Source organism: Myxocyprinus asiaticus, chromosome 11, assembly GCF_019703515.2.
Source record: "Myxocyprinus asiaticus isolate MX2 ecotype Aquarium Trade chromosome 11, UBuf_Myxa_2, whole genome shotgun sequence".
In the NCBI taxonomy this organism is placed as follows: domain Eukaryota; kingdom Metazoa; phylum Chordata; class Actinopteri; order Cypriniformes; family Catostomidae; genus Myxocyprinus; species Myxocyprinus asiaticus.
Genome location: NC_059354.1, coordinates 50582775 through 50608989, shown reverse-complemented (window position 1 = coordinate 50608989; position 26215 = coordinate 50582775). Strand labels below are relative to the sequence as shown.

Sequence of the window (26215 nt, the reverse complement as noted above, 5' to 3'; positions counted from 1 at the left end):
AAATAGTTGTATCATGAACGGAATTTGAACACAGTAAAATACGCTGACGACATCACTTATTTGAGAAACGGTGATTGAGCCGTTCAACTGTGTCTTTAAGAAATACCCGGAAGAAAGAAGAATGCGCGCGCGCTTTGACGAGGAAGAAAACGCGCGTGTCTCGTACAGATGCTAAACAGATACGAGAGTAAACAACGTAAACATCAGAGATACAGGTATCGTATGAACGAATGCTTTGTGTTCTGTCATTGCCAACATATATGATTTTATGTCCTTGGCCATCCAGTGTATCATGCCTACGTTATTAAATATTAAATACACCTTTTCTGGAACGAATGTGTTCCAAATTACACAATTCCAATGGCAAACCATAAAGGGGAGGCCGGGGCTAGTCGTCACACTTTGTAGTCGAATCTTTCCAGCGTGGGTATATTTTTAAATATATATTTAAATTGATACAAAAGAAACAGCTTTCTCTAGAAACTCCTCAGTCAATCATTGTTTTGAGGAATGAAGGATATACAATGCTTGAAACTGCCAAAAAAAAAAAAACTATTTTATACAAAGGTGTACACTACAGTCTTCAAAGACAAAGGACAACTGGCTCTAACAAGGACAGAAAGAGATGTGGAAGGCCAGATGTACAACTAAACAAGAGGATAAGTACATCAGAGTCTCTAGTTTGAGAAATAGACGCCTCACATGTCCTCAGCTGACAGCTTCATTGAATTCTACCTGCTCAACACCAGTTTCATGTACAACAGTAAAGAGAAGACTCAGGGGTGCAGGTCTTATGGGAAGAATTGCAAAGAAAAAGCCACTTTTGAAACAGAAAAACAAAAAGAAAAGGTTAGAGTGGGCAAAGAAACACAGACATTGGACAACAGATAATTGGAAAAGAGTGTTATGGATTTTAACCCCATTGAGCTTTTGTGGGATCAGCTAGACTGTAAGGTGCGTGAGAAGTGCCCGACAAGACAGTCACATCTATGGCAAGTGCTACAGGAAGTGTGGGGTGAAATGTCACCTGAGTATCTGGACAAACTGACAGCTAGAATGACAAGGATCTGCAAAGCTGTCATTGCTGCACGTGGAGGATTTTTTGATGAACACTTTGAAGTAGTTTAAGAAGTTCTGAACATTTCTGTTCAAATTGTAATAGTAATTTTCCATGTTATTAATGTCCTGACTATACATTGTGATCAGTTGAATGCCACTTTGGTGAATAAAAGTACCAGTTTCTTTCCATAAGAGCAAAATCTGTGCATTATTCCAAACTTTTGACCGCCAGTGTGTGTATATATATATATATATATATACACAGTGCATCCGGAAAGTATTCACAGCGCTTAATTTTTTCCACATTTTGTTATGTTACAGCCTTATTCCAAAATGGATTAAATTCATTATTTTCCTCAATTCTACAAACAATACCCCATAATGACAACATGAAAGAAGTTTGTTTGAAATATTTGCAAACTTAAAAAACAAAAAAAAACAACAAAAAAAAAATCACATGTACATAAGTATTCACAGCCTTTGCTCAATACCTTGTTGAAGCACCTTTGGCACCAATTACAGCCTCAAGTCTTTTTGAGTATGATGCTACAAGCTTGGCACACCTATTTTTGGGCAGTTTCTCCCATTCTTCTTTGCAGGACCTCTCAAGCTCCATCAGGTTGGATGGGGAGCGTCGGTGCACAGCCATTTTCAGATCTCTCCAGAGATGTTCAATCGGGTTCAAGTCTGGGCTCTGGCTGGGCCACTCAAGGACATTCACAGAGTTGTCCCGGAGCCACTCCTTTGTTATCTTGGCTGTGTGCTTAGGGTCGTTGTCCTGTTGGAAGATGAACCTTCGCCCCAGTCTGAGGTCCAGAGCGCTCTGGAGCAGGTTTTCATCAAGGATGTCTCTGTACATTGCTGCATTCATCTTTCCCTCAATCCTGACTAGTCTCCCAGTTCCTGCCACTGAAAAACATCCCCACAGCATGATGCTGCCACCACCATGCTTCACTGTAGGGATGGTATTGGCCAGGTGATGAGCGGTGCCTGGTTTCCTCCAGACATGACGCTTGCCATTCAGGCCAAAGAGTTCAATCTTTGTTTCTCATGGTCTGAGAGTCCTTCAGGTGCCTTTTGGTAAACTCCAGGCGGGCTGTCATGTGCCTTTTACTGAGGAGTGGCTTCCGTCTGGCCACTCTACCATACAGGCCTGATTGGTGGAGTGCTGCAGAGATGGTTGTTCTTCTGGAAGGTTCTCCTCTCTCCACAGAGAAACGCTGGAGGTCTGTCAGAGTGACTATCGGGTTCTTGGTCACCTCCCTGACTAAGGCCCTTCTCCCCCAATCGCTCAGTTTGGCCGGGCGGCCAGCTCTAGGAAGAGTCCTGGTGGTTCCAAACTTCTTCCATTTACGGATGATGGAGGCCACTGTGCTCATTGGGACCTTCAATGCTGCAGAAATTTTTCTGTACCCTTCCCCTGATCTGTGCCTCAATACAATCCTGTCTCAGAGGTCTACAGACAATTCCTTGGACTTCATGGCTTGGTTTGTGCTCTGACATGCACTGTTAACTGTGGGACCTTATATAGACAGGTGTGTGCCTTTCCAAATCATGTCCAATCAACTGAATTTACCACAGGTGGACTCCAATCAAGTTGTAGAAACATCTCAAGGATGATCAGTGGAAACAGGATGCACCTGAGCTCAATTTTGAGTGTCATGGCAAAGGCTGTGAATACTTACTTACATGTGATTTTTTTTTTTTTTTTTCGTTTTTTATTTTTAATAAATTTGCAAAGATTTCAAACAAACTTCTTTCATGTTGTCATTAAGGGGTATTGTTTGTAGAATTAAGAGGAAAATAATTAATTTAATCCATTTTGGAATACCCACAGGTAATCTCAGGAGAAATACAGGCTGCTCGGGAAAAAGACGGTGTGGTTGTTTCAAGGAGCACAATACGACGATACTTGAACAAAAATGAGCTGCATGGTTGAGTTGCCAGAAAGAAGCCTTTACTGCACCAATGCCACAAAAAAGCCCGGTTACAATATGCCCGACAACACCTTGACATGCCTCACAGCTTCTGGCACACTGTCATTTGGAGTGACGTGACCAAAATAGAGCTTTATGGTCACAACCATAAGCATATGTTTGGAGAGGGGTCAACAAGTAGTGTGCTCCTTGAAAAAACCACACCGTCTTTTTCCAGAGCAGCCTGTATTTCTCCTGAGGTTACCTGTGGGTTTTTCTTTGTATCCCGAACAATTCTTCTGGCAGTTGTGGCTGAAATCTTTCTTGGTCTACCTGACCTTGGCTTGGTATCAAGAGATCCCTGAATTTTCCACTTCTTAATAAGTGATTAAACAGTACTGACTGGCATTTTCAAGGCTTTGGATATCTTTTTATATCCTTTTCCATCTTTATAAAGTTCCATTACCTTGTTACGCAGGTCTTTTGACAGTTCTTTTCTGCTCCCCATGGCTCAGTATCTAGCCTGCTCAGTGCATCCACGTGAGAGCTAACAAACTCATTGACTATTTATACACAGACACTAATTGCAATTTAAAAAGCCACAGGTGTGGGAAATTAACCTTTAATTGCCATTTAAACCTGTGTGTGTCACCTTGTGTGTCTGTAACAAGGCCAAACATTCAAGGGTGTGTAAACTTTTGATCAGGGCCATTTGGGTGATTTCTGTTATCATTATGATTTAAAAAGGAGCCAAACAACTATGTGATAATAAATGGCTTCATTGATCACTATCCTTTTTATTATTATTATTATTATTATTATTATTATTATTATTTCCCTTTTTCTCCCAATTTGGAATGCCCAATGTGCTTTTTTAAGTCCTCGTGGTCGCGTAGTGATTCGCCTCAGTCCGGGTGGCGGAGGACGAATCCCAGTTGCCTCCGTGTCTGAGACCGTCAACCCATGCATCTTATCACGTGGCTTGTTTAGCGCGTTGTCATGGAGACATAGCGCGTGTGGAGGTTTCACGCCATCCACCGCGGCAACCACGCTCAACTCACCACGTGCCCCACCGAGAACGAACCACATTATAGTGACCACGAGGAGGTTACCCCATGTGACTCTACCCTCCCTAGCAACCGGGCCAATTTGGTTGCTTAGGAGACCTGGCTGGAGTCACTCAGCACGCCCTGGGATTCGAACTAGCGAGCTAGCGAACTCCAGGGGTGGTAGCCAGCGTATTTAAATAATCCAGAAAGTTAGTCTGTAATCGACACATGGAAATTATTTATAAAAACCTGGATTCAGAGTCATTTCCAACATTTCTGGTATCAAACATGACAATATTTACACCACTATTGCCCAGGGAAAAAAAAGATGCAATTAATTTAACAAAGTTGAGTGCTATAGCAGGGCATGATGTTAGAATGGGAACTTTCCATTAAAAAGCCTATTATTGGCTCAAAATGTAAACATCAAAACAATTATGCAAAAAATAGAATAACATTTGAACTAATAATTAAACATTTAAAGCACACGTGAGCAACCTACCCCAACAAAAATGTGACAACTTGCCCCAGCACTTATCCTGAGAACTAGGTGTTTGAAACTAGCATACAAAACCACTGCTAGAGAAGATAAGCAATTCTATGTGGACTTTTAACTCTAAACCTTACTGAGATAAAGCCCCTGTGACAACTAGCCCCGGCATGTCTAATGTCCTTTCTAATGTTTTCCATCTTTTTAGGTTCCAGGTTTCTTTCCCCTTATCTCCAGCATATCAATTGTGAAGAAACCATCAGAAATGGCGGCAGAACGGTGCATCAAAATGCTTCCAGTTCGAGGTGACGTGCTGGTTTTCCAGTGCAAGAGTTTGAGCTCAAAAACTCGAGATCATCGACGAGGCTCAGAGGTCTCGTTCTGCAGTTTATCCTTCGACAGGAACTCCCAGAAGTTCTCTGTTAAAGATCACAGCATGAACCCAGTGCACAAGGACAGCTTGGCTGAAACAGACATCATTCACTGTTGCTCTGCCGTGGATGTTCAACAGAGGCAAAAAGTGCCGTGTGTTTTGCTGCGACTGTGCAAGAAAAGGACCTCAGGGTTTAAATACATGCTTTACTCCATAAGCAGTCCCACCGATGGAAAACTTCATGTCGAATTTGTATTACTGTATGAGATGAGAGATAATATTGCAATATTGCAAGGCCCCACATTGGTGTGGTGTCATGAAAACACCGTCTTCTACGCATCCTCACAGACTGGTGGTGTGAAAGAGCTTCCGATTCCCGTGACTGTAATATTTATTGGCGAACTGCCTCTTCGTCAAAGAAACCTAGTGGTTCTAGGGGCCCAAAATGCCACGGGCCTGAGTGAACAGTTCAGTGTCACAGAAGTAAACAACATACTTTACTTCATGGAGGATGGGAGAACGTTGAACGGTGCATGTCTGGTGCCGAATGCGTACAGCTCTGTTATCAGATGTATGATTGTTCTCTCTGCTGAAGAGTACAATGGGTCTTTGAGATCATCTGTACTGGCGGCCACAAGCATGAAACAGCTGGTTTATTTTGAGAACGGACTTCCTCACGATGTTTGTCCTCTGCCGTATGAGCAACCTCTGAAAATTCAGATGCTTCATACTCCGAGAAATGACTGTCTCATTGTTATTACCTTCAATGAGGGTAATATTTGTTCTGTGTGGAAAAACACTTTCCAGGTGAGTGTTTATTGTACAGCACATGAAGTGGGTGACTAAACTGAGCAACTGAAAAAATATATATATATTTTTTTTTATTTTGAACACATATCAGGATGATTAGTTTTAGTGTGACTCTTCACAAAAATATGTACCAATTCTTTTGAGTTTTGTTTACTGCATTATACAGTATTTTTTTCACTTAAAGTGATAGTACACCCAAAAATGAAAATTCTCTCATCATATACTCGCCCTCATGCCGTCCCAGATGTGCATGACTTTCTTTCTTCTGCAGAACACAAATGAAGATTTTTAGAATAATATTTCAGCTCTGTAGGTCCATACAATACAAGTGAATGGTGACCAGAACTTTGAAGCTCAGAAATCACATAAAGGAAACATAAAAGTACTCCATACGACTCCAGTGGTTTAATCCATGTCTTCAGAAGTAATATGATAGGTGTGGGTGAGAAACGGATCAATATTTAAATATTTTTTTACTATAAATATCCACTTTAACTTTCACTTTTAGATGTGAAAGTGAAACTAATCAGGCACCACATGTAACTTTCAGATGTAAAAGTGAAAGTGGAGATTTAGAGTAAAAAAAAATACTTAAATATTTTTCTGTTTCTCACCCACACCTATCATATCAATTCTGAAGACATGGATTAAACCACTTGAGTCGTATGGATTACTTCTATGTTTCCTTTATGTGATTTTTGGAGCTTCAAAATTCTGGTCACCATTCACTTGCATTGTATGGACCTACAGAGCTGAAATATTATTCTAAAAATCTTCATTTGTGTTCTGCTGAAGAAAGAAAGTCATACACATCTGGGATGGCATGAGAGTGAGTAAATGATTCATTTTTGGGTGTACTATCACTTTAAATCCATTTTTTCACATTACAATAATGACAATAAGAATTTTAATTTTTTCACATCATGATAATGAGAATTTGGAGTGAAATGTTGTTAATTGTCATAGGCTTTATCTCAAATTTCTTACTTTCAACCTTAAATTAAGCTCTTACACTAATCATCACAGGATGGCATCATTGTCCTATAGCTCACGTCTATAATTACTGTATGTTGTCAGTGGTAATTCTGAAGTAAAATCCATTTAGTTCAATGACAACATCTGTACTTACTGAAATAGTCCAGAATGCAGTTGGTGAATTTAGCAGCTCCTGTCTTCTCAGTTTGCTGTTATGCATCTTTTCAAATTATTTGACAAGTTTAATAATAGATAAACAGGAAGGAAATGGCAGCTCTTTGAAGACTAAAGTCATGATACATGATGGCACAGAAGTTTACTGTATTGGAGGATTCCTGATCGAAACACTGTTCACAGTCCTTGCATTTAAAAGTTATAATTCTGTTCACACCTAAATATTTAAAAGTAGCAGAAAATGTACTGGTGTGACTAATTTATGCACTTTTTTTTTTTTTTTTTTTACAAAGATACTGTAGTAAAACTGGTCTGTATGCATGACATCTCATACAGATTTGTGTTAACAATGCATACGCTCTAGAACATCTTTGTCACTGTTGTCAAGCAGGTTTAAAATGTTTAATGCAAGAAGTAAAATGCAGTAAAAATCTAGATGGTAAAGTTTGGCAAGACAAACTTTGATGTTGACTTGACAAAGACTTTGAATGTTTAAAAGTTTAGACTTGTTGTTTTTTTGGGGGGGGGGGATTTTTCCCCTTTTTCTCCCAATTTGGAATGCCCAATTCCCAATGTGCTCTAAGTCCTGGTGGTGGCATAGTGATTCGCCTCAATCCGGGTGGCGGAGGACGAATCCCAGTTGCCTCCGCGTCTGAGACAGTCAACCCGCGCATCTTATCACATGGCTTGTTGAGCGCGTTGCCACGGAGACATAGCGCGTGTGGAGGCTTCACGCCATCCACCGTGGCAACCACGCTCAATTCATCATGCGCCCCACCGAGAACAAACCACATCATAGCGACCACGAGGAGGTTACCCCATGTGACTCTACCCTCCCTAGCAACCGGGCCAATTTGGTTGCTTAGGAGACCTGGCTGGAGTCACTCAGCACGCCCTGGATTCGAACTAGCGAACTCCAAGGGTGGTAGCCAGCGTATTTTACCACTGAGCTACCCAGGCCCCAAGTTTAGACTTGTTTAAAAAGTTTGAATTTTGATGGTTATATAGACATTACAGTAAGACAGTCAGCCAGCTAAATAGATAGTCAGACTGCCACATACAGTGCTGTGAAAAAGTATTTGCCCCCATCCTGATTTCTTGTTTTTGTGTATATCTCGTACTAAATTTTAAAAATAAATTCAAACAAAATCTAACATAAAGGCAATCTGAGTAAACACAAAATACAGTTTTTAAATGATAATGTTATTTATTGAAGCAAAACAGTTATCCAGTACCAACTGGGCCTGTATGAAAAAGTATTTGCCCCCTTAGTTACTAAATCCCCAAATCTATAAAACTGCATTCATAATGGGGTTCAGCTGGACTAAGACACACACAGACCTGATTACTGTCAGCCCTGTTCAATCAAATCAACACCTTATTACAACTTTTTCAGCAGCATGAAGTTGGCTAAAAGGTCTCACCCATTAGCACACTATGCCAAGATCAAAAGAAATTCCAGAAATGATGAGGAAAAAGATGATTGAATATATATCAGTCTGGGAAGGGTTACAAAGCTGTTTTAAAGGCTCTGAGACTCCAAAGAACCACAGTGAGAGCCATTATCTCCAAATGGAGAAAAGTTGGCACAGTAGTGAACCTTCCCAGAAGTGGCCGACCTTCCAAAATTCCTCCAAGAGCACAGCGACGGCTCATCCAGGAAGTCAGCCAAGCAAAAAAGCCAGGGACAGCATCCAAGGAACTGCAGGCCTCTCTCGCAGCAATAAAGGTCACTGTTCATGACTCCACTATCAGAAAGACACTGGCCAAAAATGCCATCCATGGAAGAGTGGCGAGGTGAACACCACTGCTAACCCAGAACAACGTTAAGGCTCGTCTGAATTTTGCCAAAACACACCTTGATGTTACTCAAACATTTTGGGAGAATGTTCTGTGGACTGATGAGTCGAAAGTGGAACTGTTTGGAAGACAGGGGTCCCGTTACATCTGGCGTAAATCAAACACAGAATTCCACAAAAAGAACATCATACCTACGGTCAAGCATGGTGGTGGTAGTGTGATGGTGTGGGGATGCTTTGCTGCTTCAGGGCGACTTGCAGTAATTGAGGGAAACATGAATTCTGCTCTCTACCAGAAAATCCTAAAGGAGAACGTCTGATCATCAGTCCGTGAGTTGAAGCTCATGCACAACTTAGACAATGATCCAAAGTATAGGAGTAAGTCCAAATCTGAATGGCTCAAAAGAAGCAAAATGAAAGTTTTGGAGTGGCCTAGTCGAAGTCCTGACTTGAACCCGTTTTGATATGCTGTGGCAGGAACTTAAACGGGTAGTTCATGCTCGAAAACCCTTCAGTGTGGCTGAACTAAAGCAGTTCTGCAAAGAACAGTGGGCCAAACTCATCCACAGCGTTGTGAAAGACTGATCTCCAGTTATCGGAAGCGTTTGGTTGCAGTTGTTGCTGCTAAAGTTGGCACAACCAGCGATTAAGTTTAAGGGGGCAGTTAGTTTTTCACATGGGTGATATAGGTGTTGCATAAAAAAAAAAAAAAAAACACAATTGCACAATATTGCTTCATTTGATATAAATCATGAGCAAATGTATCAAGAATGTATCTTGTATTCCACATATCGCCAGTCCTTAAACAGCCTGTTTATGTATTAATACTGTGTGCCCATGTCAGGTGGCGTGTTGTTGGTCAGGTGTGCGTCTGCTCCTCATTGATGACTTCCTGGGATGCGGGAGCGATCAGATACTGTTGGTGTTTGAAGAGCAGAGTTCTTCAGGAGAGCTACTAAGCAACTTTCTCCTCACGGATCTGTGTGGCATCACTTACTCTGTTCGTCAACATTGATATTATTAGATGTCATTAGAGGTTAGACTCTGTTGTGTTAAAACTATACATACTTTGTAGTGTGGAAGAGACGGTGAGGTCCTGAATGCATCAGACACGGCTCAGGAAAACCATCTTCTCATGGTGCAAGCCTTAGAATCCAGACTGCAGGTAACAGATCTTCATTCAAATGTCTGACACAGTATAATAATTGTTACTCTGAATCAGTTTTCTGTCTCACAAATAATAATCTTAAAGAAATAAAGTAACATGCGCTTTATTTGTTTTATCAAGACATTTCTTGTGGTTGTTCTGCATCTTTAAAAAGTTTTGTTAAAGGAGTAGTTCATCAAAAATGAAATTCTGTCATCATTTACTCACCTTCCTGCTGTTCCAACCCCATATGCAGTTACTTTTCTGTGGAATACATATGCATTTGTTGTATGGAAAAGAGCTGTGTGAAGATTCTTCAAAGATTTGTGTGTTTGGAACAACATGAGGGTGAGTAAATAATGACAGATTTGTCATTTTTGGGTGAATTATTCCCTTAAAAGGAGTGTTCAGGGTTTAATACAAGTTTAACTTTGTTTTCAGCACCTGCGACATGCAGAAATGTGTACAATAATGCACTTGCAATCCAACTTTCATTGCATTGTCAATAAAGCACGTGTCAGTTATATTCAGGTGTAACAGCATAGAGCTGAAGCTGTACTGAACCCCAAACATTCCTCTCTTTACAAACATGAAGTTATATAGGTCTTGGTAATGTTATTTCCTTGTCTCTCTTGTTCTGTGTTTAGAGTGGCCTGAACGTCCTGGAGGAGCTTCAGGGAGACGTGTATGTGAAGGACAGAGTCTTACAGCAGTCTGTACTGGCTTTAACTGACCTGATATCAGGCAGAACACACGTGATATCTGCTCCAGAACAGGTCCCACCAACTTTCACAGCGAGATAAAAAATGATCCATACAAATGTTGGCAGAATAATAAATTTTCTGATGCTTAAAGTGGAAAATGTCATGTGGGGTAACCGTCCGGAGACAGTTAAAAAAACAAAAACAAAACTTGTCTCATTAAAGCTAAAATTCTTAAAAAAAAAAAAAAAAAAAAGGAAATGTTGGCAGAATAATACATTTTCTGATGCTTAAAGTGGAAAACGTCATGTGGGGTAACCGTCCGGAGACAGTTTAAAAAAAAAAAAAAAAAAAAAACTCTCATTAAAGCTAAAATTCTTAAAAAAAAAAAAAAAAAAGGAAATGTTGGCAGAATAATAAATTTTCTGATGCTTAAAGTGGAAAATGTCATGTGGGGTAACCGTCCGGAGACAGTTTAAAAAAAAAAAAAAAAAAAAAAACTCTCATTAAAGCTAAAATTCTTAAAAAAAAAAAAAAAAGGAAATGTTGGCAGAATAATAAATTTTCTGATGCTTAAAGTGAAAAATGTCATGTGGGGTAACCGTCCGGAGACAGTTAAAAAAAAAAACTTGTCTCATTAAAGCTAAAAAAAAAATGGAAATGTTGGCAGAATAATACATTTTCTGATGCTTAAAGTGAAAAATGTCATGTGGGGTAACCGTCCGGAGACAGTAAAAAAAAACAAAAAAAAAACTTCTCATTAAAGCTAAAAAAAAAAAAGGAAATGTTGTCAGAATAATAAATTTTCTGATGCTTAAAGTGGAAAATGTCATGTGGGGTAACCGTCCAGAGACAGTATAAAAAAAAAAAAAAAAACTTCTCATTAAAGCTAAAAATAAAAAAAGGAAATGTTGGCAGAATAATAAATTTTCTGATGCTTAAAGTGAAAAATGTCATGTGGGGTAACCGTCCGGAGACAGTTTAAAAAAAAAAAAAAAAAAAAAAACTGTCTCATTAAAGCTAAAATTCTAAAAAAAAAAAAAAAAAAAGGAAATGTTGTCAGAATAATACATTTTCTGATGCTTAAAGTGAAAAATGTCATGTGGGGTAACCGTCCGGAGACAGTTAAAAAAAAAAAAACTGTCTCATTAAAGCTAAAATTCTTAAAAAAAAAAAAAAAAAAAAAAAAAGGAAATGTTGGCAGAATAATAAATTTTCTGATGCTTAAAGTGAAAAATGTCATGTGGGGTACAGTTAAAAAAAAAAAAAAATGGTCTCATTAAAGCTAAAAACAAAAAAGGAAATGTTGTCAGAATAATAAATTTTCTGATGCTTAAAGTGAAAAATGTCATGTGGGGTAACCGTCCGGAGACAGTTAAAAAAAAAAAAAAAAAAAAAAAAGGAAATGTTGTCAGAATAATACATTTTCTGATGCTTAAAGTGAAAAATGTCATGTGGGGTAACCGTCCGGAGACAGTAAAAAAAAAAAAAAAACCTGTCTCATTAAAGCTAAAAAAAAAAAAAGGAAATGTTGTCAGAATAATACATTTTCTGCTGCTTAAAGTAAAAAACGTCATGTGGGGTAACCGTCCGGAGACAGTAAAAACCAATTCAGTCTCATTAAAGCTAAAATTCTTGAGGATAAAAAAAAAAAAGAGTAGTGCAGAGTAATCTTTTATTATTATTATTTTTTTTAATTATTATTATTTAAAAGGACCAGAAAGATTTGTTTTCAATGTATTAATATTTGAAAAACTTGTCTAACAAATCAGGCATGTCGCTTAACCAACATGTATAATGCATTTTGATGTTTATGTAATTTTTTATTAGTAAATGTAAAGTTTTAATAATATCTGATATTTTGATCTTTTTATGAAAAAGCACATTTTGTTCAGGTCATGTGGTGTAACCATGATAAAACATCTTGACTCAAAAATTCATGATACTTGTAAAAAATATTTTACCTTGAAAAATGTGTTTGAAAACTTTTTAAAATGAATAAGTTGTGTATTTTAATACTTTTTAATACATTAATACTTTAATGGTTACACCACATGACATTTTTAAAGACATTAAATCAATTTTTTGTTAGAAATTGCAATACATGTTTTTCAAAAATGTGTAAAACCAAATTGGACAGAAAGATTACATTTCTACGAACTAGACACGTGTGAAATTAGATTTTTGAAAGATTTCTAATTTTTATCAGCCTTATTTGTCAATTACCCAAATACTGGAGGTAATATAGTGTGTCATTTGAAAGTACAGTATAAAAAGTGTAGAAAAGACAGTGTCAGAAGTATTTGTCCCCTGGAATTACAGTTAATTTAATATTCAGCACTGTACCTGAGTCTTTAATTGTGTTTACATGTGTTGTAGGAGGGTCTTGTGTCTCTGTGGGATGACGATGACGATGATGATGATGATGGAGCGGTTGACGTCTGGGATGATCAGATGCACACTGAATGTGCTGAAGCACTTGTGAAGGTGGATAGAGTTTGGCAGAGAGTCCTCGGGCAGAGTTTGGTGTTTGGTGCCATTCTCACAACAACAAATAACATGTAAGACACTCTTGTAACGTTGTGTTTGCCATCATCTCTCAAGACATATGCAACCAAACCAGTGTAGTAGCCTTATAAAAATCAGTCCTAAATATACAGTATCTCGGTTGTCATTTCTATTGACTATGAAATGACCATTAACAATTAGATTTTATACTTGGACTCTAGAAATGAAATTACGACATTATGATGCTGAACTGTTATTGTTGAGGGAGTCTAATTAAAAAACAGATTTTAACATTTGGGCTGGGAAATATACATTGGCTTAAAAAATATTTTTAATGCAAAAATATAATTTTAATGAATTGATCTTTATGTATTTGCTCTGAAATGACTGAAAAGTGTGAGTTTGTTTTAAATCAGAGGAACCTTCATTTCAGCCATTGAAGCCAAGTAGGTTCGAAATGTTTAATTTAAGAAGTAAAATACTGTAAAAGTCAAGCTAAAATAATCTAAGCATGTTTTCCCACACAGTTTTGTGTTAATAAACACAAGGAAAAATTATATTATTATTTTTAGTATGCACAAATATGATAAAACAACAAAACGGCATTATTTAATTACAGTACATGTATTTTTATTAAAGCATTTTAATTATGAAAAATGCCATGCAGAGTCATTGATCTTTTTAACATGCACGTTTGTACACCGACTGTGCTTAATATTCTGAAAATTTTGTGATCATGTAAACATAAACGGGTAGATTTATGCCCATTACCCCAATTCCGCGTTGCATGTAAACACGTTCTTATCGGCTTATCCTTTGTGCGCAGGTGTTGTGCAAATATCTGTTTATGTTTTGTTGTCAAAAGCAGAGATTAACCTGATTATTTAAAATATCGTTTTTGTATGTTTATTTTTTATCTGAGTTTTGATAGTTATCAGCGTATTGTTGTGCATGTAAACATGCTCATTGAATGTGTATATATTTTATACATTGCTCAGCCCTACTTAGAATTTAAACTCAAAGACCAAATAACCAACCAACATGCAATAATTTCAGGGAGAAGCTTTCTCCTGTGTAGTGGTACAGTTAAAGTGAAATAATGTGATCATGCTGAGCAACAGGTCTTCCTTCAGGTCAGGTGAAGGTTTATGTAACATCCCAGATGAACAACAGACCAGCTGCATTTCTAAAAATGGCCTAATTGTCCTCCACAGCACATAGCAATCTGGTTTCCATGGTTACACAGTCTCTCAATTGGCTCCTGAAGCTCGCTCTCCTGCACTCGCTGTTATTACTGATTACAGCCCTACTGCGCTTTAGCTGCAGATATTTCTGGTCGTCTCATAACGATACAGTAATGAGATTCGGCTTGGTCATTAGTCCTTTTCTGTTACTAACACGAACACTGGCGTTGGGCGATATGGCGAATATTGCCGAAAAGAGCCAACACTGTGAATATTGCGATGATTTTAGGATGCTTTTAATTTAGCCATTAAGTTTACTAAAGAGCGTGTCGTTAGACTGGTTCACAATCTTTCTTTGTCTCGGGACTCGTGAGTATGAGAGCGTTGAAACAGATCTAGCGTATTAATAGCGTAATCTTTTTCGGTTGGTAAGTTTGATTCATTTCTGTGAATCAGTGCATTCCATTTCAATGAACCGATTCATGATGCTAATGAAGTGATTCACTTGCGTCATCACTCAGAAATATTCACATTAGTCTCTGTGGGTATTTTACATGGTTTAAAGTGTTTTAGTGAACAATTTATGCACTACTGTTTGTGACTATATATTGCTTTGTTGGTGCATAAAAAATAAAAACAAATCACACCTCAGGCATTTCAGAGCAAATAGATAAATATTAATATATAGGGTTGGAACCCTAATATATATATAATTGAATACGGTTGGAATCTATGAACCAGTTCTGAATATGATTAATAAAAAAATGGGTAAAAAAAAATGAAATACCGAAACCGACTTATTGTTCTGTAAACGGTTTTTGAACACTGTGCTAAAATATTTACTGTGTTTCCTGCGCTACCATTCAGCGGCACTCAAGTGCCACTATTGAATCTACAGCGCGAAGCACACTGCACATCCAGTGTTGTATGATTCCTGAACGAATGACTCTTATGAACCGGTTCTTTTGGATCTACACAACGAAACACACTGCACATCCAGTGTTGTATGATTCCTTATCGAATGATTCTTATGAGCCGGTTCTTTTGAATCTACACCATGAAACACACTGCACATCCAGTGTTGTATGATTCCTGAACGAATGATTCTTATGAGCTGGTTCTTTTGAATCTACACCATGAAACACACTGCACATCCAGTGTTGTATGATTCCTTATCGAATGACTCTTATGAACCGGTTCTTTTGAATCTACACCATGAAACACACTGCACATCCAGTGTTGTATGATTCCTTATCGAATGATTCTTATGAGCCGGTTCTTTTGAATCTACACCATGAAACACACTGCACGTCCAGTGTTGTATGATTCCTGAACGAATGATTCTTATGAGCCTGTTCTTTTGGATCTACACAACGAAACACACTGCACATCCAGTGTTGTATGATTCCTTATCGAATGATTCTTATGAGCCGGTTCTTTTGAATCTACACCATGAAACACACTGCACATCCAGTGTTGTATGATTCCTTATCGAATGACTCTTATGAACCGGTTCTTTTGAATGTACACCACGAAACACACTGCACGTCCAGTGTTGTATGATTCCTGAACGAATGACTCTTATGAACCGGTTCTTTTGAATCTACACTACGAAACACACTGCACATCCAGTGTTGTATGATTCCTTATCGAATGATTCTTATGAGCCGGTTCTTTTGAATCTACACCATGAAACACACTGCACGTCCAGTGTTGTATGATTCCTTATCGAATGATTCTTATGAGCCGGTTCTTTTGAATCTACACCATGAAACACACTGCACGTCCAGTGTTGTATGATTCCTTATCGAATGATTCTTATGAGCCGGTTCTTTTGAATCTACACCATGAAACACACTGCACATCCAGTGTTGTATGATTCCTTATCGAATGATTCTTATGAGCCGGTTCTTTTGAATCTACACCATGAAACACACTGCACATCCAGTGTTGTATGATTCCTTATCGAATGACTCTTATGAACCGGTTCTTTTGAATCTACACCACGAAACACACTGCACGTCCAGTGTTGTATGATTCCTGAACGAATGACTCTTATGAACCGGTTCTTTTGAATCTACACTACGAAACACACTGCACATCCAGTGTTGTATGATTCCTTATCGAATGATTCTTATGAGCCGGTTCTTTTGAATCTACACCATGAAACACACTGCACGTCCAGTGTTGTATGATTCCTTATCGAATGATTCTTATGAGCCGGTTCTTTTGAATCTACACCATGAAACACACTGCACGTCCAGTGTTGTATGATTCCTGAACGAATGATTCTTATGAGCCGGTTCTTTTGAATCTACAGCGCGAAGCACACTGCACATCCAGTGTTGTATGATTCCTGAACGAATGATTCTTATGAGCCGGTTCTTTTGAATCTACACCACGAAGCACACTGCACATCCAGTGTTGTATGATTCCTGAACAAATGACTCTTATGAGCTGGTTCTTTTGAATCTACACCACGAAACACACTGCACATCCAGTGTAGGCTGATTCCTGAACGAATGATTCTTATGAACCGGTTTTTTTGAATCTACACCACGAAACACACTGCACATCCAGTGTTGTATGATTCCTTATCGAATGATTCTTATGAGCCGGTTCTTTTGAATCTACACAATGAAACACACTGCATATCCAGTGTTGTATGATTCCTTATCGAATGATTCTTATGAGCCGGTTCTTTTGAATCTACACCATGAAACACACTGCACATCCAGTGTTGTATGGTTCCTTATCGAATGACTCTTATGAACCGGTTCTTTTGAATCTACACCACGAAACACACTGCACGTCCAGTGTTGTATGATTCCTGAACGAATGACTCTTATGAACCGGTTCTTTTGAATCTACACTACGAAACACACTGCACATCCAGTGTTGTATGATTCCTGAACGAATGATTCTTATGAGCCGGTTCTTTTGAATCTACACCATGAAACACACTGCACGTCCAGTGTTGTATGATTCCTGAACGAATGATTCTTATGAGCCGGTTCTTTTGAATCTACACCATGAAACACACTGCACGTCCAGTGTTGTATGATTCCTGAACGAATGATTCTTATGAGCCGGTTCTTTTGAATCTACAGCGCGAAGCACACTGCACATCCAGTGTTGTATGATTCCTGAACGAATGATTCTTATGAGCCGGTTCTTTTGAATCTACACCACGAAGCACACTGCACATCCAGTGTTGTATGATTCCTGAACAAATGACTCTTATGAACCGGTTCTTTTGTATCTACACCACGAAACACACTGCACGTCCAGTGTTGTATGATTCCTGAACGAATGACTCTTATGAATCGGTTCTTTTGAATCTACACTACGAAACACACTGCACATCCAGTGTTGTATGATTCCTGAACAAATGACTCTTATGAGCTGGTTCTTTTGAATCTACACCACGAAACACACTGCACATCCAGTGTAGGCTGATTCCTGAACGAATGATTCTTATGAACCGGTTCTTTTGAATCTACACCACGAAACACACTGCACGTCCAGTGTTGTATGACTCCTGAACGAATGACTCTTATGAGCCGGGTCTTTTGAATCTACACCACAAAACACACTGCACATCCAGTGTTGTATGATTCCTGAACGAATGATTCTTATGAGCCGGTTCTTTTGAATTTACACCACGAAACACACTGCACATCCAGTGTAGGCTGATTCCTGAACGAATGATTCTTATGAACCGGTTCTTTTGAATCTGCACCACGAAACACACTGCACGTCCAGTGTTGTATGATTCCTTATCGAATGATTCTTATGAGCCGGTTCTTTTGAATCTACACCATGAAACACACTGCACGTCCAGTGTTGTATGATTCCTTATCGAATGACTCTTATGAACCGGTTCTTTTGAATCTACACCACGAAACACACTGCACGTCCAGTGTTGTATGATTCCTGAACGAATGACTCTTATGAACCGGTTCTTTTGAATCTACACTACGAAACACACTGCACATCCAGTGTTGTATGATTCCTTATCGAATGATTCTTATGAGCCAGTTCTTTTGAATCTACACCATGAAACACACTGCACGTCCAGTGTTGTATGATTCCTTATCGAATGATTCTTATGAGCCGGTTCTTTTGAATCTACACCATGAAACACACTGCACGTCCAGTGTTGTATGATTCCTGAACAAATGACTCTTATGAACCGGTTCTTTTGAATCTACACCACGAAACGCACTACACGTCCAGTGTTGTATGATTCCTGAACAAATGACTCTTATGAACCAGTTCTTTTGAATCTACACCACGAAACGCACTACACATCCAGTGTTGTATGATTCCTGAACAAATGACTCTTATGAACCGGTTCTTTTGAATCTACACCACGAAACACACTGCACGTCCAGTGTTGTATGATTCCTGAACGAATGATTCTTTTGAGCCGGTTCTTTTGAATCTACAGCGCGAAGCACACTGCACATCCAGTGTTGTATGATTCCTGAACGAATGATTCTTATGAGCCGGTTCTTTTGAATCTACACCACGAAGCACACTGCACATCCAGTGTTGTATGATTCCTGAACAAATGACTCTTATGAACCGGTTCTTTTGTATCTACACCACGAAACACACTGCACGTCCAGTGTTGTATGATTCCTGAACGAATGACTCTTATGAATCGGTTCTTTTGAATCTACACTACGAAACACACTGCACATCCAGTGTTGTATGATTCCTGAACAAATGACTCTTATGAGCTGGTTCTTTTGAATCTACACCACGAAACACACTGCACATCCAGTGTAGGCTGATTCCTGAACGAATGATTCTTATGAACCGGTTCTTTTGAATCTACACCACGAAACACACTGCACGTCCAGTGTTGTATGACTCCTGAACGAATGACTCTTATGAGCCGGGTCTTTTGAATCTACACCACAAAACACACTGCACATCCAGTGTTGTATGATTCCTGAACGAATGATTCTTATGAGCCGGTTCTTTTGAATTTACACCACGAAACACACTGCACATCCAGTGTAGGCTGATTCCTGAACGAATGATTCTTATGAACCGGTTCTTTTGAATCTGCACCACGAAACACACTGCACGTCCAGTGTTGTATGATTCCTTATCGAATGATTCTTATGAGCCGGTTCTTTTGAATCTACACCATGAAACACACTGCACGTCCAGTGTTGTATGATTCCTTATCGAATGACTCTTATGAACCGGTTCTTTTGAATCTACACCACGAAACACACTGCACGTCCAGTGTTGTATGATTCCTGAACGAATGACTCTTATGAACCGGTTCTTTTGAATCTACACTACGAAACACACTGCACGTCCAGTGTTGTATGATTCCTTATCGAATGATTCTTATGAGCCGGTTCTTTTGAATCTACACCATGAAACACACTGCACGTCCAGTGTTGTATGATTCCTGAACAAATGACTCTTATGAACCGGTTCTTTTGAATCTACACCACGAAACGCACTACACGTCCAGTGTTGTATGATTCCTGAACAAATGACTCTTATGAACCAGTTCTTTTGAATCTACACCACGAAACGCACTACACATCCAGTGTTGTATGATTCCTGAACAAATGACTCTTATGAACCGGTTCTTTTGAATCTACACCACGAAACACACTGCACGTCCAGTGTTGTATGATTCCTGAACGAATGATTCTTTTGAGCCGGTTCTTTTGAATCTACAGCATGAAACACAAAGTGTTGACTCCTGAACAAATGCCTCTAAACATTATCGTCATGACCTACTCCGAATGAACAAAGAACTATTTTTATATTCTGTTATATGTACTTTAGACTCGTGAGACTTAAATCAGAGTTGGCTAATTACAGGAGTTTGATAAGACTAATAAGTTAAAGATATAAATATTAATGAATTAATACAATTGTATTTATTTAAAAAATCTGTGTAAATATTTGTTAAGCTATATCACCCAGCTCTATTAAACATCATTTGGTTTTGTGTGTGCTTTCATTCATTCATTAGCGTCTGCTTTGGTTCTCCTGTAGGTCTGTAGAGAATATAAGTGGTTCAATCATAGCGGAAAACTGTCATAGTGGATCCGCTTATGTTGCTGTGAATAGCAGGAGTAAAACCCTTCAGTACCACACATCAGATACAACTATCAGTCATGACCCGTTTGCGGCAAAGAAGATCAGACAGGCTGATTGTCCAGGTGATGAGATCATGCCAACACTTGCCCTGCTCACCGTCACCGATTTGACCCCTATATTGACCTCTGGCAGCGTCAAATGCTCCCTCATGCTCCATTACAGCAGCAAACAACCACTCGGACCTTCTTCTAAACAATGTGGTCGAGTTTCTCAACACTGCGGGAAAATCTCACTGGATATAAAAGATGTTTCACTGGGAAAGTTTCAGCCCCGACTGTTAAAAGACTCCAAACTCAACACAGGTAAGAGAACAATCCGACAATATTTACAACCATTTTGATATGTGAATCAGTCCTATCGGAATAGTGCACACAAAAATAAAATAATCCGAATCTATCTAGCCTTTTTTAGAGCCAAAATGCAATCGGTCTGAAGTCATCGGCAGTTTTAGCATTACAATGTGCATTTTTATCTTTAATTTGATGAATTTCTAATTTTAATTTGACCACGACTGTCAAAAAAACACCTGAAAAATATGATAAAAGTGGTTCATATGACTTGTGTGCTATATTCCAAGTTTACTGAAGCCATATGATAACGTTTGCTGTATGAGAGCTGCATAAAGATTCTTAAAAAATTCTACTTTGTAGTTTCACAGGAAGAAACAACAGCATGTGGGTTTAGAACGATATGAGGTTGTATGAGGAAAACTAAACAAAACACCTGACAAAGCCTTGTCTGAAAGTCAGAAAAAGCTTAATAAAGGGGGGCCTGGGTAGCTCAGTGAGTAAAGACGCTGACTACCACACCTGTAGTCACGAGTTCGAATCCAGGACATGCTGTGTGACTCCAGCCAGGTCTCCTAAGCAACCAAATTGGCCCGGTTGCTAGGAAGGGTAGAGTCACATGGGGTAACCTCCTCGTGGTCGCTATAATGTGGTTCTCACTCTCGGTGGGGCGCGTGGTGAGTTGTGCGTGGATGCTGCGGAGAATAGCGTGAAGCCTCCACACGTGCTTCGTCTCCACGGTAACGCACAGATTGACTGTCTCTGACGCGGAGGCAGCTGAGATTCGTCCTCCGCCACCCGGATTGAGGTGAGTAACCGCGCCACCACGAGGACTTAGAGCGCATTGGGAGTTGGGCGTTCCATTTGCGGACGACATGACACGTTCTAAAATTCGAAACAAATGTTTTTATTTACCTTGGTAACTTTTGTATGTACTGTCTGCAACCTGAACCTCATCGATGTGCCCCGTGTTTGATACCTGTGCCTTGTCCTAGCCGCGGTGTGGCGCTTCTCATCCGGTGTGCGACTGCCTGAACACTCTATCTACACCGGACGCGTGCGTCACGTCAAACACAATAGAACCCCGTTATAAAAAACGATGCTGTTTACACTGGAAGTGTCCGTTGCGGCGACAATTAACAGGTGTCGTGTTCCATTTTGCGCTGCACGCACTGGCGCTACTACACAAATTATACGGTTTACAACATTCGCGTCGAAGCATCCAGTGTAGACAGCCTCAAGCCAACATATTAATGGAAAAAAAAAATACATTTTCGGATGAACTATTTCTTGAAAAGACATCATAAGCTCAGAAGTGTCATATTTGATTTTCTCTATATTCAGAAGAGGCGAGAGAAGATCTGCTCAGTCTGATGGCGGTGTTGGACGTGTGGTTTTTCCTCATTGAGAGCTCCGATCACACACTGACAGATGTGCAGCGCTGGTTGCAGGAGTTCCTGCTCGCTGAGCGGCTGGAGGTCGAGCCGCAGTATTCTGCATGCTTATCTACCGCCATGCTCTTTCACTGGCAGCAGAACACACCTTTTCAGGGAGTGTTGACAGTCCACTGCAGGTGACAACATGTAGACTATGTCTGTCTCTCCATCCATCCATTAAATGCACGATTTAATCATCCATCCTTTTTTTACATATGAAATAGCCAACACTGAATCTTACATGTTGGTTTATGAAATTTGCTAATGCTTTGAGCTGCTTATACTGTAAGAGTTTAGTACCATCAGCTCCATTTAACACATTTTGCCATGTTTAAACTGAAGTGTGTAAATTGTTCAATATCAAAATACTGTCTTGTGTAGTGCTGAACGATTATTTTAAATAAAATCGATGATGTGACCCAGTGCGATTATCAGACCGCAAGGGCTGTGGTTTAATTAAATAAATGAATCATCTAAACGCACTGCCTGCTGTGTTGCTCGACGCTAATGCGGTTTTGTCTTCAGTTTGTAGAGCTTTCTTAAACACATGTAAACGGGCTCAGTACACACACTCAGAGCTCACGTGAGGCTCGTGATTTTCAGTGTTTTAGTGGTTTCTGTGCTTGACACACATGAATCCTTGAGGACAGATGTGCTCCGAGTTCGGTGTGCTATCGTGCACTGAGCGCATTATATTTAAAGTGCTCCGGATTTACTTTAATTGTACATTTGCGTAATTTCACATATGTTTGCAGCAATTTAAAAGTAACCCCATGACACTGAATTTTTGTGGACATAAGGGAAGATGAGAGCATTTTACTGCATTAAAAGCTGTTGTCAACTCAATTACAAACAGAAACTTCACTTCCCTGCCAAAATAAAAGCTTGAGGGTTTAACTGGACTGCATAACAATGCCACAAGCAAGTTAAGAAATAATTTACTATTGAATAATAATAATTATTATTACTATTATTCAATAGTAATTATATTTATTTAATCATTTCTGAACTTTAAAGGGATAGTTCACACAAAAATGAAAATTCTCTCATTATTTACTCACTCTCATGATATCCCAGATGCGTCTGACTTTCTTTCTTCAGCAGAACACATTTGAAGAAAAATAGAAGAATATCTCAGCTCAGTAGGTCCTTAAAATGCAAGTGGATGGTGATCAGAACTTTCAAGCTCCAAAAATCACAGACAGTCAGCATAAACGTCATCCATACGACTCCAGCGGCTAAATTAATGTCTTCTAAAGCGATATGGTCACTTTTGGTGAGAAGAAGATCAATATTTAAGTACTTTTTAACTATAAAGCATCGCTTCCGGTCAGCAGCATTATGCACGTGTGACGTAATCGTGTTGGCATGTTCACACGAGAACTAAGGCACATGTGTGACACACCCGGAAGAGCAGCGCTGTTTACAAGTGAGAAGGAGGAACGCTGTACGGAAGCTTTGTTGGTTTTAATTTAGATCTGTTATTATCTGTTTCTTTACTGACATTGGTGCATTTGTGTGCTCATCCTGGATGTCACAACCGAGAGAAGAACGTGAGATTACGTCCGTTACATGGCAACACGAATTCATCACACGAGAGACCGCGTGAACTCGGTGCTCACATGAAGCATACCGGAAGCGATGGATTATAGTTAAAAAGTACTTAAATATTTATCTTTTTTGCACCAAAGGTGATCGTGTAGCTTTAGAAGACATTAATTTAACCGCTGGATGACGTTTATGCTGACTGTCTGTGATTTTTGGAGCTTGAAAGTTCTGATCACCATCCACTTGCATTTTAAGGACCTACTGAGCTGAGATATTCTTCTATTTTTCTTCAAATGTGTTCTGCTGAAGAAAGAAAGTCGGACACACCTGGGATATCATGAGGATGAGTAAATAATGAGAGAATTTTCATTTTTGTGTGAACTGTTCCTTTAATAACTTGCATTTATTATTATATTACAATGAAATAATATAAAAGTTGACTGGGTTAAAAAACAAATGATGAAAAGTGGGCTGACCTTTTCACTAATTGGACAAAAAAACAAAAGCAGACAGATGCAATGTGATTGTGATGTTTTCACTGTTTTATGTTTTAATTTAGTGTGAACACCCTTTCAAGAACAGTTTTTCGGCAGTAGAGCATGGGCAAAACATGGTTTAATTTGGGTTAAATTGAATCACTTACACTTTTATTTATTTAAAGTTTATCAAATCACAATATTTTTCAAAATAATCACAATTAAAAAACAATTGTTCAGCCCTAGTCTTGTGGCTAAACGTTTTAAATTTGAAACGTTTACGGATTGACCCCATTGACTTCCATTGTAAGTGCCTCGCTGGAACAAGTCGAAATTAATTTCTGTGGTAAGCAACATTCTGCCGCTTTGAAAACATATTTCTTAAGCATCCTGACCAGTTCGACAAAGCAACAGTGAAGTTTGGGGAGCGACTGTCTGTTTGTGCAACTAATAGAAGATGAAGAGTGTTGGGAAACTTGTGTGAAAACAGTCATTATTTTACCGAAAATAGTCTGGGCCTTGAATGTTAAAAATGTCATTCTTTCAAGCTACAATGACACTTTTTGAAATCTGATACATTTCTCTTGCTCTGCAGAGACGAGCTGCAGTTGCTGCAGTTCCTGCATTCGCTCTGTGACTTCCTGCCTGTGTCGCATCACATACAGCTGCTCAAGACCCCCAGGGCACGCCGAGACGCCTGGGCTCTCGCTCAAACTCTGGAGACAGAGATACAGACTGTAACACAGGAGGTGTCGTCTGTACTGCAGTGTGACGAAGGAGAAATAAAGAGAGAAGAAACATCAGCAGCCTCCTCAGAGCAGCTCCAGAGACTGAGAGACGAGTGGCAGAGAGAAAGAGACCGGTACAATAAGAGACTGCGACCTCTGGTGGACGCCACGCGCTATAGCACACTCGTGGAGCGCTTGATTCACACACAACTGCGCAGTGATGAAGTCGCGCTTATGGAAGCACAGGCGGATTTATCTCAAGTTCAAGGAATAGTTCATCCATAAATGAAAATTCTGTCATTGTTTTCTCACTCCCGTGTCGTTCTAAACCGATATGGCTTTCTTACAGCTGTGAAACACAAAGGAGATGTTAGGCAGAATGTCCGAGCAGATCTTTTCCATATAGAAATAGTGTATTCAATATTGGTTGTAAATATTTACTTTCAAGCTCCAAAAAGGACACAAAAGCACCATAAAAGTAGTCTATATGACTCGAGCACTTTATTCCAAGTCTTCTGAAGCCGTACGATAGCGCTCTTGAGCCTCATTTGCATCTCATTAAATGTCGTATCACAGTCAGTCGTTGTTTAAATTAATATTTCGGGTTCAACACAAGTTAAGCTCAGTCGGTAGTATTTGTGGCATAATATTGATTCCTTTAATGGAAGCACAAGGAAGATTTTCAGTGATAAACAACTTACATTTTTGTCTGTTCCTCACACAAAACTCTCATATGATTTCAGAAGATTTTGGAATATAGTGCACAGTCAAATTTACTACTTTGTATAATACTTTAAGGGTTCTTTTATGGTGTTTTTTGGGGTCCTTTTTTTTAGCTTGACAGCAGTGGTCACTATAAACGGTTGTTGTATGGTAAAGAACTGCGTAAACAATCTTCAAAATTTCTCCTTTGGTGTACCGTGGAAAAATAACAGCATATGAGTTTCAAATGACATGAGGCTGAATAAATAATGGCACAAGTTTCATTTCAGGGTGAGCAAAATGAATGTAATATAATAAAATAGTGCACGTTACATTCAGCTTGCCGTCCACTCCGGGGAGTTTATGAGGGTCGAGATGTCTCACGGTGCTTCTACCTCTTTAGATTGTCTTCACGCCTCTAATATCTCTGTGACATTTCCACAGGAAACTCTTAAGCTGACCTCAGTCGCAAAACTGCTCAGCCAGTCACATCTCGCCCTGCAGTTCATCCTCAGGGAAACACATGTGTTATGTGTGATCTCTACACACACTGACGGACAGCTCTCTGTGCAAGAGCGGATTCAGGTCCTCTGGTACAGTGTTTTGGTTTTGTTACTGCTAAAACTGTACGGTTTGTACATTAAAAATGGCTATTTGTAGAAAGCTTTTTGTTCACTATGCAATTCAACTGCGAATAAAAAAAAAAGAT

The 26215-nt window shown here is 39.2% G+C and overlaps 1 protein-coding gene across 1 annotated transcript; it reads left to right on the top strand.

Moving 5' to 3' along the window:
* Positions 1 to 80: 80 nt before the first annotated feature.
* Positions 81 to 26215, top strand: fancb (FA complementation group B). Its single transcript, XM_051710622.1, has 9 exons — positions 81 to 215; positions 4723 to 5694; positions 9490 to 9645; positions 9721 to 9810; positions 10440 to 10568; positions 12873 to 13054; positions 20225 to 20631; positions 21961 to 22189; positions 24672 to 26215. The coding sequence occupies exons 2-9, from the start codon at positions 4780 to 4782 to the stop codon at positions 25087 to 25089; spliced, it is 2526 nt and encodes an 841-aa protein (XP_051566582.1). The 5' UTR covers positions 81 to 215; positions 4723 to 4779; the 3' UTR covers positions 25090 to 26215.